The sequence below is a fragment of the Talpa occidentalis genome, unplaced genomic scaffold, assembly GCF_014898055.3.
Source record: "Talpa occidentalis isolate TD23 unplaced genomic scaffold, MPIMG_talOcc4v2.1 talOcc4.12, whole genome shotgun sequence".
NCBI classification, from domain to species: domain Eukaryota; kingdom Metazoa; phylum Chordata; class Mammalia; order Eulipotyphla; family Talpidae; genus Talpa; species Talpa occidentalis.
This window is the reverse complement of record NW_023601212.1, coordinates 14,443,091-14,460,689: the sequence shown is the minus strand read 5'-3', so window position 1 is coordinate 14,460,689 and position 17,599 is coordinate 14,443,091. Positions and strand designations below refer to the sequence as shown.

The 17,599-nt window shown below is 37.2% G+C and overlaps 1 protein-coding gene across 11 annotated transcripts in view; it reads left to right on the top strand.

The window, feature by feature from the left end:
* Nucleotides 1-17,599, top strand: part of USP28 (ubiquitin specific peptidase 28) — a 60,062-nt gene that overhangs the window by 3,649 nt on the left and 38,814 nt on the right. For 8 of the 11 annotated variants that reach the window (XM_037505296.2, XM_037505305.2, XM_054693109.1 and 5 more), the window contains exons 2-3: nucleotides 11,117-11,194; nucleotides 12,512-12,644. In XM_037505296.2, coding sequence (XP_037361193.1) covers nucleotides 11,117-11,194; nucleotides 12,512-12,644 — 211 coding nt within the window. Of the gene's footprint in view, nucleotides 1-9,295; nucleotides 9,388-11,116; nucleotides 11,195-12,511; nucleotides 12,645-17,599 lie in introns of all 11 variants that reach the window. The other 3 variants (XM_037505299.2, XM_054693108.1, XM_037505300.2) reach the window with 1 other exon arrangement.

The window sequence follows — 17,599 nt, the reverse complement described above, 5'->3', positions numbered from 1 at the left end:
AGCTTGTAGAAACTTGGGTGTGTTGGATCCAATTTGGACTGTCTCTCAGCTAAGTGTGTACCTCCTTTCCCAACTCTGTGTAGCATGACCTCATACTGGTAGCTTGAAATGTGCACCAGGGGAGAATTTCTACCAAGCAAGTAAGCAAGCAGTATAAATCTGCACACTGATTTTTGGGCCTCTGCCTTAAACCTGTTGAATCAGAATCTTTCTTTTCACAAACTCTCAGGTGCTAAATACTGAGAAACCCTGTCCCACTCCACAGAAGTCCATCTTCCATCCAGCCATGCATGTGTCCCTAGTCTTCAACTGGAGAAATAGCAACCCTGTTCATGTCTTTTTGTTTTGCTTTTGGAACCAAGTTTTTGAATCCTCTGTTTCATTTCTGTTTTCCCAATTGTAGTGTAACCTCAACTCAATGTAGGGCATTTGGAAAGTGCAGACCCAGGTGGATTAACCCTTGGCAGAAAGGAGGCAGAATCCCCAGGCAGAAGCACATTGGTTACCAGATTCCACCACTGAACCTGAGTTTGCATCAGCAGCTCTGCAAAAGCCGGTTCAGGGGATGGCTTAGGGGTCAGTCAAGGCTTCTGTGAGAAGAGAACTGATGACCCAAAGCACCTCTGCTAGAGGCTAGTGGCAGCAGGAGGTTAGATTCTAGGCACTGAGTGGTTTTAATGTGCTGAGCATTGCCTGGGCTACCAACGAGAGCTTTTGGTATTTGTCACTAGCAAATGAAACGATCTCAGTGGCCTTTTCAGTAAGTCCTTTTTACCTTGCATCCTTGGTTATTCTAGTACTCGTTCAAGTCCCAGTTTCATGTGATGATTCTTCTTTGCCACTTTTTTATTCATATTTATTTTGGCCTTTGATTTTACTGCTGCTTTTATTGCTGACTGTTTGTGGTATTTCCTAAAAACTTCCAGTGCATATTTACTTATCATTTGTTATACTCTGATCATCCACAGAAGTACAATAGTACAGGCCCTCACTTCTGAATTGGCCACATAATTTTTATCACTTTCTAGCTACAATTAGCCCTGGAAAAGATATATGAACATATGTAATACAGCTGCCTTCAGCTTGGAAATGCAGTAACAGGTTTAGGGAGTTGTTGTGCTAGTGACCACACAGTCTGAGGCAGAGCCCTGGCTTCAGATTTCAGTACTGTTAGTGGCCCTGTATAGCTGTCTTACTTCCTGAGCTTACTTCCTTTGGATCCTGTATTGTTCTGGTTCATCTGCCTCTCTCTTAGGGCTTAACCTTTTTGCTTTCTTATCTTTTAAACTTCCTTTTTTTACTGCTTCCAAATCTGCACCTGTAATCCTGAATTGGAAATGACTTCTACTCTGCTATTTCCAAGTGCATTTTGAGCAAGTCTACTTGAATGTCACCCACTTTGGCTATAAACATTTGTCGCATGTCTGCTTTTCCTACAGTTATTATCCTAGGCACAGGATTATATATTTGTAATAATAGCACCAGCCATATGCCCCTTACTGCCCCAAAATGAAATTATAAATAGCAACCTGGGACTTCAAACCATTGTGACTTTTTCCCCACTGCAATGCATGCTTTTCTTAAAATCAAACTTTTTGACTCCCACTTGACAATTTAGGATGCATATATTCTCATGGAGTCCATATAGTAAACCCTGAGAAGTAAAATTCAGTGTGACTAGGAAGTAGAATTTGTAAAGTTAGATAGCTAGTAAGTCATGAAAACAAAACTATAGTGCAGATGATCTTCTCCTAGGAGATCACTATTTTCACTAACCTCAGTGAGTATGAGTGGAAAGCCTGGTCACAATATTTTACATCTGTATAACATTTTTTTTTTCATTTTATAAATACCTCTAATGTGCATTACTTCATTTGTTGCACCAGTTCTGTTAAATTTTATGGTATACTTTGTTTTCCAGATGTGGAAATGAATGCTTCAGAAATGAGATTTGCCCAGAGGCTAACGTGTGGTGGAATCTGGGCTATATTACACTATTTCCATTCTCTGGGCTTTTGACATGAAAAGGGAGCTCAAAAGGCCAGACACACAAAACCAGAGTAAAGACCTGCATGAGCAGGTGCAAGCAGCATGCTGGGTGATGGCTCATCAGCAATTTAAACTCGAGGTGTCCTAAGCAAGCATTTCCTTTTTCCAATCTTCCTGCCCAATTTAGTACTTTGTTGGTGTCCTTTCTCTCTTCAGATATGTGTGTCCACATGTGCACACAAGTGCAAATGTTTCTACTTTTATTCAGTTGAGGTGAAATTCAATAAAGTTAACTTTTTAAATGTACAATTAAGTGAAATTTAGTATATTCACAATATTGTGACATCACCAACTCTATTTAATGCTAAAACATTTTTGGAGCAAATCTGTGTCCACTAAGTAGTCACTCTCTATTCCTTTACACCTGCCTTCCCCCCTCCCAGCAACACCTGTCTACTTTCTGTCTTTGCATTCACTTATTCAGAATAGTTCATGTAAATGGAATCATATAATATGTGACCTCTTGTGTTTGGCTTCTTTTACCTTAGAGTGTTTTTGAGGTTCATCCAAGTTTATCATTACATCATTCCTTTTAACAACTGAATAATATTTCATTCTTATCTACTATTTTATTTATTTTCTGTTGGTGGTCATTTGAGTTGTTTCCACCTTTGACTTTTGTAAATAGTGCTGCCATGAACATTTGTGTGCAAGTAGTTGATTACCTGTTTCTAATTCCTTTGTGCACATATCTAGAAGTAGAATTACTGGGTCATATGGTAATTCTATGTTTAACTTTTGTGGAACTCTTCTACAGCAGCTGTACCATTTTACATTCCCACAGTGCACAAAATTTCCAGTTTCCCCATATCCTTGCTAAACACTTGTTCTTTTCACATGTGTTTTGTTTTCATGTGTGCCAAGTGGTATCTCATTGTGACTTTGATTACCTAATGGTTAATGTTTTTAAGGACTTTTTCATGTGCTTGTTCACCGCTTGTGTTTATTCTCTGAGAAAATGTTGAAGTTCTTATTCCATTTTTTAATTGGGACTTTTTCTTTGGTTATTTGAATTGTAAGATTTTTTATATAATCTAGATACCAGACCCTTACCAGATTTATGAATTGAAAATATTTTCTCCTATCCTGTAGGTTGTCGTTTCATTTTCTTGATAATGTCTTTGATGCACAAAAGTTTTTAATATGATGAACTTCAACTTACTGTTTTTCTTCAGGTGCTTGTGCACTGAAGATTTACCTCTATTTTTCTTCTAAGAGTTTTATAAGTTTTAGCTCATGCAGTTAGGTTGATCTCTATTTTGAATTAGTTTTTGTATATTGTGTGAAGTAGGAGTCCAGCTTCATTTTTTGATTGTAGTCCCACCAGTTTTTGAAGAAACTACTTCTCCCCATTAGAGGGTCCTGACACCTTTGTTAGAATCAACCATAGATGTATGGGTTTTCTGAACTCTTGACTTCATTTCATTGGTCTTTATATCTGTCTTGATGCCATTTGCTATACTGTCATGATTTCTGAAGCTTTGTAATAAGTTTAGAAATCAAGTAATTTTACTCCTTCAGCTTTATTATTTTTCAACATTTATGGGCTATTTAGGTTCCTTTGAAATTCCAAATGAATTTGAGGATCAGTTTTTCCTTTTCTGGAAAAAAAAAAAAAAAAAAGCAGTTGAAATAGTATTGTTTGTGAATCCTAATTTTGCATGTTAACTTGACTGGACCACTAGGTATCCAGGCATTTAGTAAAACATTATTCTGTGTTGTCTGTTAGGGTACTTCTTGATGAGATTAGTATTTGAATCCTTAGTCAAAATAAAGCTGATGCTCTTCATCATGTCTGTGGCCTCATCCAATAAATTGAAGACCTGAATAGAATGAAAAGATTGAGGAAGAGCAAACTACCTACTTGACTGCTTGAGCTAAGACATTGGTCTTCTCCTGTCCTTGGCTTGAATTTACACATCAGTTCTCATGATTCTTGTGCCTTATGAAACTGGAATTACACCACAGGCTCACCTCAGTCTCTAACCTGCTAACTGCAGATCTTGGAACTTCTTGGTCTCCATGATTACAATAGCCAACTCTTTTTAATAAATTATTCCCTCCCTTGCTCAGGAAAGTAGGACTTAACGGTTCCTTTACATACACACACACCCCCTATTTGTCTTATTCTTTGGAGAACCTTCCCTAATAGTCTACCAGTCCATGAACTTGATGTCTCTCCATTTACTTAGGTTTCTTTTAACTTCTTTCAGTAAGATTTTACAGTTTTCAGTGAATAAGTATTTTACCTTATGGTTTAATTAATTCCTGGTTATTTTATCCTTTTGAATACTATTGTAACTAGATTATTTCTCAGTTTCCTTTTGAGCTTATTCATTGCTGTTACTTAGAAACACAAATTTTTACATGTGGATGGTATACCCTGCAACTTTGCTGAATTTATTACCTCTACTCACTTTTTCTGTGGATTCTTTAGCATTTTTTTTTCTGTTTATATATACCATATCATTTATGAATAGAAGTGGCTTTATTTTTTCTTTTCCAATTTGGATGCACCTCATTTCTTTTTCTTGCCTGATTGCCCTGGCTAGAACTTTCAGTACAATGTTGAGTGGTAGTGGTGAAACTATGTCTTGTTGCTGATTTTAGGGGGTAAACTTTGAGTTGTTTCCCACTGACTATGATATTAACTGTAAATTTTTAAGTAAAATCTCTATCATGTTGAGGAAATTCCCCTCTATTCCTGATTTTCTGATAGTGTTTAATATGAAAAGGTGTTGGATTTTGTCAAATGTCTTTTTTTGATGATCATGTGCCCCCCATTTTTACCAGTGTTGCATATCACCTTTTTGTACCTCAATAATACCTCAATAAAAATAATAACACAAAAAGAAGTAATTTAAAAGTACACGATATTTAGTTCCTTTTTCCCCCTTTGCTTTTATCCAGTTTAACCTCTCTGCTCTATCAAAGAGGCTAGATTTTAGAAACTTTTAATGCTTTTTAAAAAGAACTTTAAGCCAGTTGATGAATTGAACATCCTTTTCTCCATCTCTCTGTTTTTTTTTGTTTTTTTTTTTTTTAAAGATTTTTTTATTTATTTATACAAGCACTGGGTACAGTCAGAAGCACGGGAGGGCGAGAGAATTCACCAGAGCCAGAGCGGGGAGCAGAGCAGGCAGAAGGACCGAAGTACACTGCTGAGGGGAGCAGCGGGCGGCAGGAGAGGTCTGCGCGCCATGTGGGACCCTCCTCCGGTGGCTGGGGAGCAGCCGGGGATCGAACCAGCGCCGCAGAGGCCGCAGGCAGCTTCGCAACCCAGCGCTCAACCGCTGCGCCACCGGGGAGGCCCTCCATCTCTCTGTTTTTTGCATCATTAACATGAGTTTTGGAGTAGAGTCTATTTCAGGCAGTTTAGTTATATCCACAAGAATCTATTTGTCTTTTTTAGAAAGTCATATCCTTATGGCACTTGAGATTTCTACTTCATGAATTGATTGGATGAATTTGGAGTTGATGCTGAAAGAAAAATTGAAAAAAATACTAGGACTTCCTTGTTTTGTGGAAGGTGAAAAGGTTAGCTGCTCGCTCAGAATGTATTTATGTGAAGACCCTGGCTGCCCAGACTGGGTTTCTGGAGTTGCTGCTACATACTTTCTTTGACTCCTAAAGTTACACTTAAGTTTTTTTGTTTGTTTGTCTTTGACCAGAGGAAGAGAAAGTTTAATAACAACCTGGAGAGACTCAGTAAAACAGTAGCTCCTGTACTTAAGTTTTATATTGTTGTTTTTTTTTAATGTTTATTGAGATAGGGTTGATTTATAACACTGTATATGTCTTAGTGGTAACAAGTTCAAACCTCTACAAATGTGTGTTATCTTAAGTTTTATTTTAAAACTGGAAAATCAGACCTTTAATTTTGAATGTAATTTTATGAGGCACACCTTGATGGTTCTTTGGAGTAAAGGAATACACATCAGTAATTTGCTTAGTTTTAAATTTAGAATTACCTCTGCAAGAATAGACAACTGAGGTCAGGAAATGTGTGCATTGGAAGAAAATAATATCCTTATTTGAAAGAATGGAGTAATCTAGAAAGCTCCCAGTCACAATGTTAAACCGGGTATTCTGAAGATAATACTCTTATTAGTAATTTCATAAATATGCCACCTCTGGTAAAAGAGAGCTTTAGTTTAGTTGTAGTAGGATTAGGCCAATTTTTGTTGGTTAGAAAAATTTGATAGCTTAATGTTTTTGTTGTGTGAATATCCTGTTTGTTGCTTGTTATGAGGTGAGTTGTCTTTAAGAAAAACTTGGTGGACAAAGTTGCACCCCAACAACCCAACAGCTGAGGTTAGAAAGCTTCAGTTCCTTCTTTCTAGAGATTTGTGTGTACTTGTATTTATTCACTGTCTCTGGGCAAGAAAAGAAGACTGCTTTTTTGTTTTACGACAACAATGTGAACTTAGCTAAGGAAATGCAAACCTGTTGGCTCTTGCTAGTTGTTTGACTTGGTTATAACTAGAGCACAGGCTTTGTCTTGTCTCATGTTGGGTGTGTACTCTGTTATATAGCATTGTGGTTAAGGTGAAGGTAATATTTAAATCTGCTTCTGTTAGGGGGAAAAGGATGTCCCAAAGCAAATTCCATACAGGCTTTGTGGACTCCACCCCCACCCCAGGTCAAAGCCAAAAGACACTGGGAACTCCAAATCCCATCACCACCAAAGGGAAGGTGGCTGGGACCTGAGGGTGGGGTTAAGCAGCCAGGTGGATACAAAAGGCAGACACGTGGGCTTTGGGGGGCTCTCCATTTTGGCTCTCCGCCAGCTCGCAGCGTCCGGCCAGCTCAGAGAGTGACTTTGGGTTTCCAGGTCGTCGGATCGGGTAGGACGCATTAAAGACTTTATTTCCCTATTTTCTCCCTGAGTTGTATATTTTCCTTATTTCTTTTTCTCTTGTAAATAAACCTTTCATTAACCCTTTTGCGTGTGTCTGTAGTAGAGTATTCATAAGTCCCTTTAAAGCGCGCGGGTGAGGACCCACAGCCAGGAACCCGTTTAATATTGGGGTTGCTCTATAACACTTCCTGTGAAGTTTTAGGAGAGACTGTGAGTTAGTATAGTAGTAGGATTCTAAATATCTTAGTTTATCTGTTACTCTAAAATTAATATTTAATATGTAGTACTTATTAGGGCTTGGATTATGAGTGCTATTGAGAACTGAAGTTTTGCTAATATTTATAGGACTGAGATTTGTCATGGCATTGTTTTTGGGTGTCAATAGCATAGCTTCAAATTTGTGAAATTTGCTATTCAAAACCTTAATAATGATTGTAATGAATTATAGAAATGATCCCTGAAAGTATAATCTTCTTAATAGTAATTATTCATTTATCCTTTCATTCAAGGACAATTATTCAATCACAATTTAGTGTTATAATTATAATTGGCACCGTGCCATATAATTCATGTTCAGTGGTGGTGTATGACTTCTGTCTTTAGTGGGGCAAGAATTTCATGTTTAAACAATTATTCACATGATAAGAAACAGTACGTAAAGATAGTAAGTGCCACTCATTCATAGGTTCTTTGGTTCCCTCAACATGGGAGGTTGGAGAATAGTAGGACCTGAGTTCTTGGCAATGACTTTAATGGAAGAGATAAGATAAATAGAATCCTGCAGTGTAGGTGTTTGGCAGTCCCTGGTTAAACAAATGAGTAGTTATTACTAATGATAATAGAGGTAATGGCTCCAAGCATAAGAGGGTGAGTTTGTGAGGTAAGAAATTAAGGCGGAGAAAAAATTGAGCAGTTAACAGTAGAAATAAGAGTCCCCTCTGCTTTTCAAAAGCTCATATTAGACCACTTTGCTATTCAAAAGACCTACACGAGTATCTGTTTTCATTAACTAAAAGAAATTCAGAGAGGAATTTTGTTTCTGTGATAAAAGATGAGTAGCAAAAACAGCATCAGTGTTTCTTTGTAGCAGCCAATCTAGAGGCAGTGTCCTGCCAAGCTCCTTCCCCAGAATTACTTTATACAGGCGGTGTGTATGTAATTTCCTATGATTTGGTAGGCTGTTTGGGTGACCTGGGGATGCTCAGAAAATACTTCACATATGTGAATAGTAATTGATTCTTTGCCTTGTGCCATTTTTGCTTCAGATGAACCTTGTGCTTTCAAGGAGGGGAGACCCTTAATGGCCTTTTAATAGCAAGATGAAGAATTTGGATTTGAAATTATAGAACTTTGTTCTTAGAACTTTATAGAATGATTTTACATAGTTTCTAACTGTCCAATAACTTTATAAAAAGGGAAACTGAAAGGCTTGCTGAATAAGTCTAGATGTTTTAATGTTCACTGCTAATCTGCCTGTTACAAGTAGAGAAAGAGAAATGGGACTTTAACACGTGGCCAAATGTAATGATTAGTAAATTTTTTAATACTTGAATGCTGTATTTAATTGACTCACATTTGTTTGGCATCCTAAGATCTCTGAAATGAAGATACATATTGCACTTACTATCAGCCAGGTAGCAGGTGTGATATAATTATCATTTTCTGCACCTGTATGGGCTCAGTCTTCGCTGTCCCCATTGTTGTGACAGTTGAGTTACCTGCCCTATTTGTAACACACAGCTTAACATAAAAACAAACAAAAACAAACTATGAAGAAAGGGTTAGAAGCAGAACAGCGAGGAATACATTTGATTTATGTAGTGCAAAACATTTATTGTTGAAGGAATGATTCAAATGCTTTGGCAAAGCTATCGTCTAGTGCTTTTTGAGGCCTAAGAAAGGAAGATACCATAGGTATGTTAAGGTATATTAGGTTTTGTTACTAAGAAACATGCAAAAGAATTGCCTGTCACATGCTAGGCAGTACACCTGGAAGCAGGGGAAATTGCTCTATTTCTCAACATAAATGAGAAATTTTAGAGCTGCAACTTGCTGATGTGACTGATTCATGAGTCTTCTAGGACTGTCATGAAGGCATTGTATCAGTTTAAGTGGCAACAGTTTTTCTTCTTAGTGAAGCATAAAAGAATGGTGCTTTTTATAACCCATGGCACCTTATAGGTACAGTCAAATGAGTATTTACCTTAGCTTATTAAGAATGGATTGTACTGCTGAGTAATCAAAGTTGTGATTATATAACGGTAGACAAAAATAATAATAAGAAACTAGTTAAGATATGAAGATCAAGGTCAAAATACAAGAATAAAATATTTTCCTTGTTTTGCATTTAATAGGTATTCTTGCCTGTTTTCTTTGTCTTCTCAGATACAGCATGGCATAGTGGTTAGAATGCAGAATCTGGAGTCAGGCAGCCAGGGGTCAAATCCCAGCTCCACCCCTTACTAGCATAACCTTGTGTAAGTCACCTAACCTCTCTAATGTCTAAGTTTTCTGTCAGATGGACATAATATCTATCTCACAGGTTTGCTATGAGAGCTAAATAAGTTGAATTAGCTAATACACTTAAAGTATTTAGAACAGTACCTAGCTAAATGTAAACAGTGTGTGTTAGTTTTTCAAACCTTGAAAATTTCTGTGAATCCTAAGTGTCAATTGATGTACAGAGTAATTTGTGGTAAAGGTGTGATTATCTCATTGTTACTATCTTGGTCCCAGTTTAGGGTTGATGTACTACTCACTTCTCCCTCCCAGTCGTTAATTCAACTTTTTTTCTGGGTATATTGCTTTGATGTTTAGAAAATCATATATGATTAAGGTATATAGACTGATACACCTTTACACAATAAAACCAAATGGAATTAGAATTATTTTGGAAAAAACTTAATGCTTTATTTTTCTAAAAATCATGTGCTTCTACATTTCAGCCTTTGCCAAAGCTAAATCTGCATGCCTTTTTTAGTCCGATAAGTCACTCTCCCAGTTACAGGCAGTGACTGCCTTTGACAAGACTCCTAGCCTCAAAGACTGCTGGTCTCAGCAGGGTCAAGTTCCATTTCAAGCCTATGACTGTGGCCTGTGACTTGAACAAAAAGACTTGATGCTTTTCCAGAGATGATAGAGGGATGTTTCAGCTAGTTATTTCTAGTTGTGTGGTGCTTAAGTGTTACCTTGGGCACTCAGCTGTTGAAGAACATAGGATACTGCTTCTATTGCAGCTGGTGGTACGTGCGGGCTGCCTCTCCTCTGAAAGATAATTCACGCTGAAACATCAAGTATTGAAAGGGGGCTTAATTCTACAATAACCTGAGGAATAGTATAAATTAGATTTGAGCTCACTGAATTAAATTTGAACTATTTCATTTCCAATATTCATCTAAAAGATCATTGTCTTCATTTGTTTGTAGTAGTTTACATTGAACTTACTTGTAAATAGGTATTTTGTGTTAACTCTTGTCTTTGTGCAAAACAAGCTGAAATGGTCCGGTAAAGAATTTTAAGACAGCAAAGAAGTTATAAACCAATCTTGTGGTAGTTTTAGTTAGCACGATTGGTTTTCTTATGATTCAGATTAATGAAGACAAAAACATTCTAGGGTCCATGCCCTCCGCAGTTTTATTTATAATTCAGGACATTGTAGCTTTATCTGTACTTCTTTTCAAGCCATCAGACCTAAAACTTTGAATGTGACGTTGGCGGTGTCGTTTGTTAATTACATGATTGGAAACTTACTGTTAATGAAAAATGACTCACACAAATGGCATGTGCAGAGAAGCTTAAAATAGCGCATCTTCACATCCCTGCAAATTCCAGGACTCCTTCTACGACCTGCCTATGTGCTGTTCAGAAAGAAAATCCTGAAGCAACCTAAGTGTCCATTAAGGCGAGAACATTACATTTAAATGTCTTATATAGCTGTAGTTTTACTCTTTACTCGTATTTCTTACATAAGTGCCCAAGACATTTTCCATGATTAAGCTTTTGAAAGAGTTTGGATTTGGCATTTTCCAGTGTGTCTGAGTGTCAGCACCTTGTTGCTTGGAGTTTGTCAGTTCTTTAAAATAAAAAATGCAGGCCTGTTTATCCAAGGTGATTGTTTGTGCTGCTGCTTTAAATTTATTCAGGTTTATGTGCTGACTGACAGATGTCTGTGGTTTTTTTGTTTGTTTGTTTGTTTCTCAAATACAGAGCTGCCAAATGCTGTTAAATCAACTGAGAGAAATCACAGGCATTCAGGACCCTTCCTTTCTTCATGAAGCTCTGAAGGTTAGTTTCAAGGCCTCTGTTAGTCAACAGACCTTAAAACAGTTGTCCATGTAATAGTTATATCAGCTCAAGCTATTTTTATTACAAAATGATTGCGCATATAGGGACAGAAGCTCTACAGGTCAAATGACACCCAGTAGCTTAACATATAAATTATAAGGGAGGGAGGGTGTGTGTGGGGAAGAATGTGGGGGAGGCTCCTTGAGTAGGAAACCTGGGAGGGTAAAAGAGATTTAAGAAACATTGACCATCTGCATCCATATAAACCATATATAGATCCTGAAACTAAAAAATATTTGAGTCAGGGAAGTTTGAGCTAGTTATTTGATGTTAAAAATCTTTTTTTTTTTTAAAGATTTATTTATTCACACAAAAACTGGGGTATAGGCCAGATGTGCAGGAGGGTGAGAGGATTTATCAAAGACAGCGGGGAACAGAACAGACAGACTGACTGAAACACACTGCTGGGGAGAGCAGCAGGCGAGACAGAAGAGGTCTGCTGCGCCATGTGGGTATCTCCATGTGGCTGGCGGGGATCGAATCGGCACTGCAGAGGCTGCATACAGCTTCACAGCGCTGCGCTCAACCACCTGCACCACCAGGGAGGCCCCTGATACTAAAAATCTTGTTGCTTGTTGGTATTGAAAATTCTATGATACTAGAATTATGGGTTGTTTTTCTTTTAAGATAATGTTGACTGAGGAAATGATAAGGTGGTTAAGGTTTGCTTCATGTCTTGGAGAGGGTAGGCAGAATAGGTCAAAGAAGACTGACCCCGGCTTAATCTTTGCTGCGGCTCAGTGATGAGTACATGGAGTTCAATTATACATTCACTCTACTGTTGTAGGTATTAAAAGTACCGCCTAATAAAAAGTTAAATACCAATAAAAGAGTGGTCACCACCACAGAATATGGTAACTGTTGACATTTTCATTGTGAAGATGACTTCATTTAGAATCTGTGTTGTCGATCCCCTTTTTGATATATTTTGCTTTAGGTATTCTGTAACATCAAAGAGTAGTGGTATCCAAAGCAGTGAGAATAAATCACCAGCAAGATTTCCTCCTTCTTTGCATGTTATGGGTAATCACCCTGGCAACTCCTTTCTTACAACTAGTTTGATACAAACTTAAACCTATTAGATTTACATATCCTCCAGCATATCTTTTTTTCCTATTTTGTACCCTAGAGTTATGCCTCTACTTAATCAGTGTATCAGCAGAGTAGTAAGCCGTTACAACCCAAACACTAACTTGCTACTAATTTTAAATGCTGTGATGCTTTACTTTTGAAATTTCTTTTTCTCCCTCCTTTTAGGCCAGTAATGGTGACATCACTCAGGCAGTCAGCCTTCTCACTGATGAAAGAGTGACGGAGCCCAGTCAAGACACTGTTGCCACAGAACCATCTGAAGTAGAAGGAAGTGCTACCAGCAAAGAAGTGTTAGCAAGTAGGTTTATCCTGTCTTGATCCTGCTCTGAACCAGCAGAAGATAAGGGATGGGTGTATGTGAGTTTCCTATCGGTTACAGCCCTTTGACGATAATGATACTGATAGCTAAGTATTGAACCATTACTATGTGCCAGGCTCAATTCTAAGCACCTAAATGGATTCATTCCTTCATTCTTTCAGCATTTACTTAGTAAGTACTTAGTATGTTCATACCAAGCACTGTCTTAAGATACTGGAGATGAACAAAGGAAGCAAGAATCCCTGCCTTCATGTAGCTTATTTTTTTCTTAGGGGGAAATCAACAGGTAAAATGAATAAATAATATAGTGTATTAAAAGGTGGCTAGTACAATAGAGAAGAGTGAGTGAAAGAAAGGAAGAAAAAGGAGTGATGGGGTAGATTTGAAATATGATGGACCTTTTGAGAAGGTTCGAGGGAGGTGCGGAAATAATTCACTTGAGGATCTGAGATGCTATATAAGGAGTATGTCTTGGCTTGCTTAAGATGCAGAGGGAGGCAGAGCTGAGTCTTAATGAATGAAGAGGACAGTAAAAGGTGAGGCCATAGTGGCAACGCAGGCAGATCACGCAGAGCCTTCCTAAGTGCCTGGCTTTTATGTTGACATAGATGAGTAGCTGTTAGAAAGTTTGGATCAGAGGGATGATGTAAATTGGTTTCCATTTTCTAAAGGTCATACTGACATTTTCTAGAATGATTTTTTTGCTCATTTGTACTCTCACTGAGAGGGTTTGAGGGTAACTATTGCTCTCAAACTTGTTCGATTGTAAAATTGTTGGCCATCTTTTTGACATGAAATGATAACTGTTTTTAATTAGAATTTTTAAAATTAGGAATAAGATTGAATGTTTCCTTGTTGGTCATTCTTATTTTCTTGTAAGTAAAATTTCTCTTCATGTCTTCTGTTTGGTTTTTCTATTTGTTTGCCTCTTTGTTATTGATTCTTGATGTTACCTTATTAATCTTTTTCTTGCTATTATTCTCAACATGTCTCTTATTGATATTCTGAATAGTAACCCATTTTTTTCTGGATTTGTGAGTTGCAGGTATCTTCTCCCTGTTGGTAACTTACATTTTCACATTACTATGATGAATTAAATAATTATTTTACTATAATTTCACTTATCAATTTTTTTTTTTTTTTGGTTGTGCTTTTAGTTTAAGAACTCTTCCACCCGCAAATCATAGTGGTAACGTTTTGGTTTTCACATTTAAATCTTTAATCTACTGAAGTGGATTTTTTTTGTGGGGAGAGGGTAAGGCATTCTTCCTCTCCATCCAACAATTACTCGGTAGTCCCAATGCCTTTTATTAAAAAGGTGATACTTAACCGCTGTATCAGCTCTGTGTTTGTGTTGTTAGAGTGTTCATTTCTTCCATTCTATGTCACTGAGATTCCATTTTCAGTTCTTTGGGATACATACCTAGGTGTGGAATTGCTAGGTGAAATGACAATTCTGTGTTTAGCCTTTTTGTTTTAAGATACCTGAAAGAGAACTTTCATAACTGCAAGAATGTTTTCACACTTTAAAAATTAATAGTTCCTTCTTCTCATTAAATAGAAATTTTCCTGATTGTCCTCTTATTGACAGTATGTTTATAGTTGGCTTATGAGATTAATGAAAATGTTAAACATTAAATATGCTTGAAGTGTCTTTTAAGACTCTTAATCTGTGAATTCACCCTCTTTTTTTCCTTCGTGTCTGAAGAAATCAGGTCCTTTGTTCTGTCAAGTTTCACGTTTTCTGAAATTTGCTGATTACGTTCCCTGTGGTATCTTTCAGTGGATTTTTCTGTCCCTCGTCTTTCCTATAAACCTGGAAGCTTAACTGGCATGACTGGGTCATAGGTCATGTGTGTATACTTTCTATTTTGTCAAATCGTGAAGCAAGTAATGTCTGATTGACCTCTTTGTGTTGTTAAAATGATGGGTGTGTTCAACTGTTGTCAGGTTGATTTATTTTGTAATTCTCCACCTAGTATCTCCAGTAGCCATTGGTAATCATTCCTGAGATTTTATTGGGGATTTCAAAATGCTAATAGTTTATCATTACTTTGTAATTTATTAGTTGAAATTTTTAAAAATTATTTTTAAAAAACACATAGAATTTACCACCTTAACCATTCATTCTTTTTTTTTTTTTTTTTTAACCATTCATTCTTAAGTATACGTTGAGTAGTGTTAAAGTGTATTCACATTTTTTGTGAAGCAGATCTCCAGAATCTTTCATCTTGCAGAACTGAAACTCTTTACCCATTAAGCAACTCTTTGCCCCTATTCTCCAGCATTAGTTACCTCTATTCTACATTAGTTACCACTATTCTACTTTCTGCCTCTTATTTTTTTTTTTTTTTTTTTTTTTGGTGAGACCCTCGCCGGTGGCCTGGGAACAAACCAGCACTGCAGAGGCTGTGGGCAGCCTTGCAGTCCAGCGCTCAACCGCTGCACCACCAGGGGAGGCCCTCTGCCTCTGATTTTGATTAAGTACCTCCGATAAGAGGGATCATGTCCTTTGTGACTTTTGTGACTTATTTCATTTAGCATAATGTGTTTAAAGTTTATCTGACACACCTGGCATGTGTCAGAATTTCCTTCCTATTGTGTTTATCCATTTATCCTTCAGTGGATATTTGGTTTGCTTCTACCTCGTGGCTACTCTGAATGTGGGTATGTGAATATCCCATCCAGATTATGCTTTAAATTCCTTTGGTATATACCTGAAAGTGAGAGATTGCGGGATCATCTGGTAGCTCTGTTTTTAATTTTTTGAGGAACCTCTACACTGTTTCCTATAGCAATTGTACCATTTTATAATCCCACCAATAGTGTGCAAGGGTTCCACTTTCACCAATTCTTGATATTTCTCATTTTCATTTTTGATAACTGAAATTCCAGTGGGAGTGAAGTGTTATCGCATTTTGATTTTGGTTTGTATTTCTTAATGACTAATGATCATATTTTCATGCACTTATTATCAATCTGTATATCTTCTTTGGAGAACCTTCTGTGCAGATTCTTTGCCCATTTAAAAATTTGGTCTATTTGTCTTTTTATTCTTTAGTTGCTAGAGTTTCTTTATATATACTGTAACTTTATCAGATACATGATTTGCCAATTTTTTTCTCCCATTCTGCGGGTTGTCCTATTTTGTTGATGGTGTCTACTGAAACCCAAAGGTTTTTTTAACTTGATGATGTGAAAATGATTTTTCTTTTTTATTTACACTTTGGGTGTCAGCTCTAAGAAGCCATTGCCTAGTCCACAGTCACAGAGATTTACACCTGTTTTCCTTCTAAGAGTCTTATAGTTTATTACCTTGAGGGTTTGATCCACTTGGAATTCTTTTTTCTAGATGGTGTGAAGTAGGGATTAAAAGTGATTCTTTAGCATGTGGATATCCAGTTTCTTCAACACCACTTAATGAAATGATCTTTTTCTACTGAATTGTCTTGGTACCTGTGCTAAAAATCAACTGACTATAAATGTCAGGGTGTATTTTTGGAATCTCAGTTCTGTTCTGTCAACCTCTGTGTCCTTATGCCAGTAGCTTACTCTTGATTACTACAGTTTTATGTCCTTTGTTTTTTTTTTTTTTTCTTTTCCTTTTTAAATTGTGTTCATCACTGCTCATGTGTTGACTTCACTTTTGAACATCGGTCTTCTGTCTTACCACCTCACATTAATTTGAACTTTTCCATAGATTAGTTTAGGTTTCCCTGTATCTGCGAATTATGACACTGCTTTGTTCCTTTTTCCCCAGTCTTATAGTTTTAGATTTTCTTTCCTTATTATACTAGTCAGAACTTCCAGAACCACGATGACTAAAATCCTTGATAGTAGACATCTTGGTTTTCATCGTGGTTTTAAAAGTAATGTGTTTTCTTTTACCATTAAGTGTAAAGTTTGCTGTGAGTTTTTCATGGCTGCTTTTTTCTCAAGATGAGAATGTTCTTGTCTCTTCAGAGTTGGCTTGGAGTTTTTATTCATGAACAGAGGTTGAGTATTATTAGATACTCTTTCTGTGTCTATGGAGATGATCATCTTTCTTTTAACTGTTAAAATAGTGAATTTTACAATTTTCTAATGTTAACTCTATATTTAGCTCTTACAGTAAAGTCAACTTGGTTTCTTTTTGGTACATTATTAGATGCTATTTGCTAAATACTTTGTTTAGTTTTTTTACACCTGTGATCATGTGTGAGTTTGTTATTTTTTTCCTTCCTTATACTTCTTGACTGGCTTGGATATATGAAGGTGTTATGCTGACCTTGTAAAATGAGTTGATTATGTCTTCAGTTTTCTAGACTAGTTTGTGTAAGACTGAAATATCTATTCCTTGAATCTTTGATACTTAGCTGATGTTTTACAGTTATATATAAAGAGACTATTTAACCTATAGGTGATATATTTATGACTGTGAAATAAGACTGTAGAAGGTATTAGATTCATTGCATTGTAACAGCTTGTTACTTTACTATTGGCTAGTCTTAATGTAACAGGGTGGTCCCCAGGAAAGGGGGAGGTTCCCTGCCCCACCCAAGGGAGGGTGGAGCTGAGCAGGAAGAGGAGAAGCTTCAGAAGAGACTGAGGAAGGAAGCAGGATGGAGCCAGGAGACACGTGAAGAAACTGCGCTTGTCTTTTGGTCGTGGACTGGGTGACACAGATGTGGGTGAGACCCGTGGGGAGGTGACAATGGCAGCTTTTATCTTGATGTTGATTTTACTCTTTTCCTTCCGGGCTTGTCTGGTTGTTTCTGGCCCTTTTCTGTGGGTCCCCACTGGAAGATGCTTTAGACTTGTGGCAGGCTTTGGGGCCTTGCTCTGGGCCAATCCCATTTGGATGTGTTAGGGGGAAAAGGATGTCCCAAAGCAAATTCCATATAGGCTTTGTGGACTCCACCCCCACCCCAGGTCAAAGCCAAAGACACTGGAAA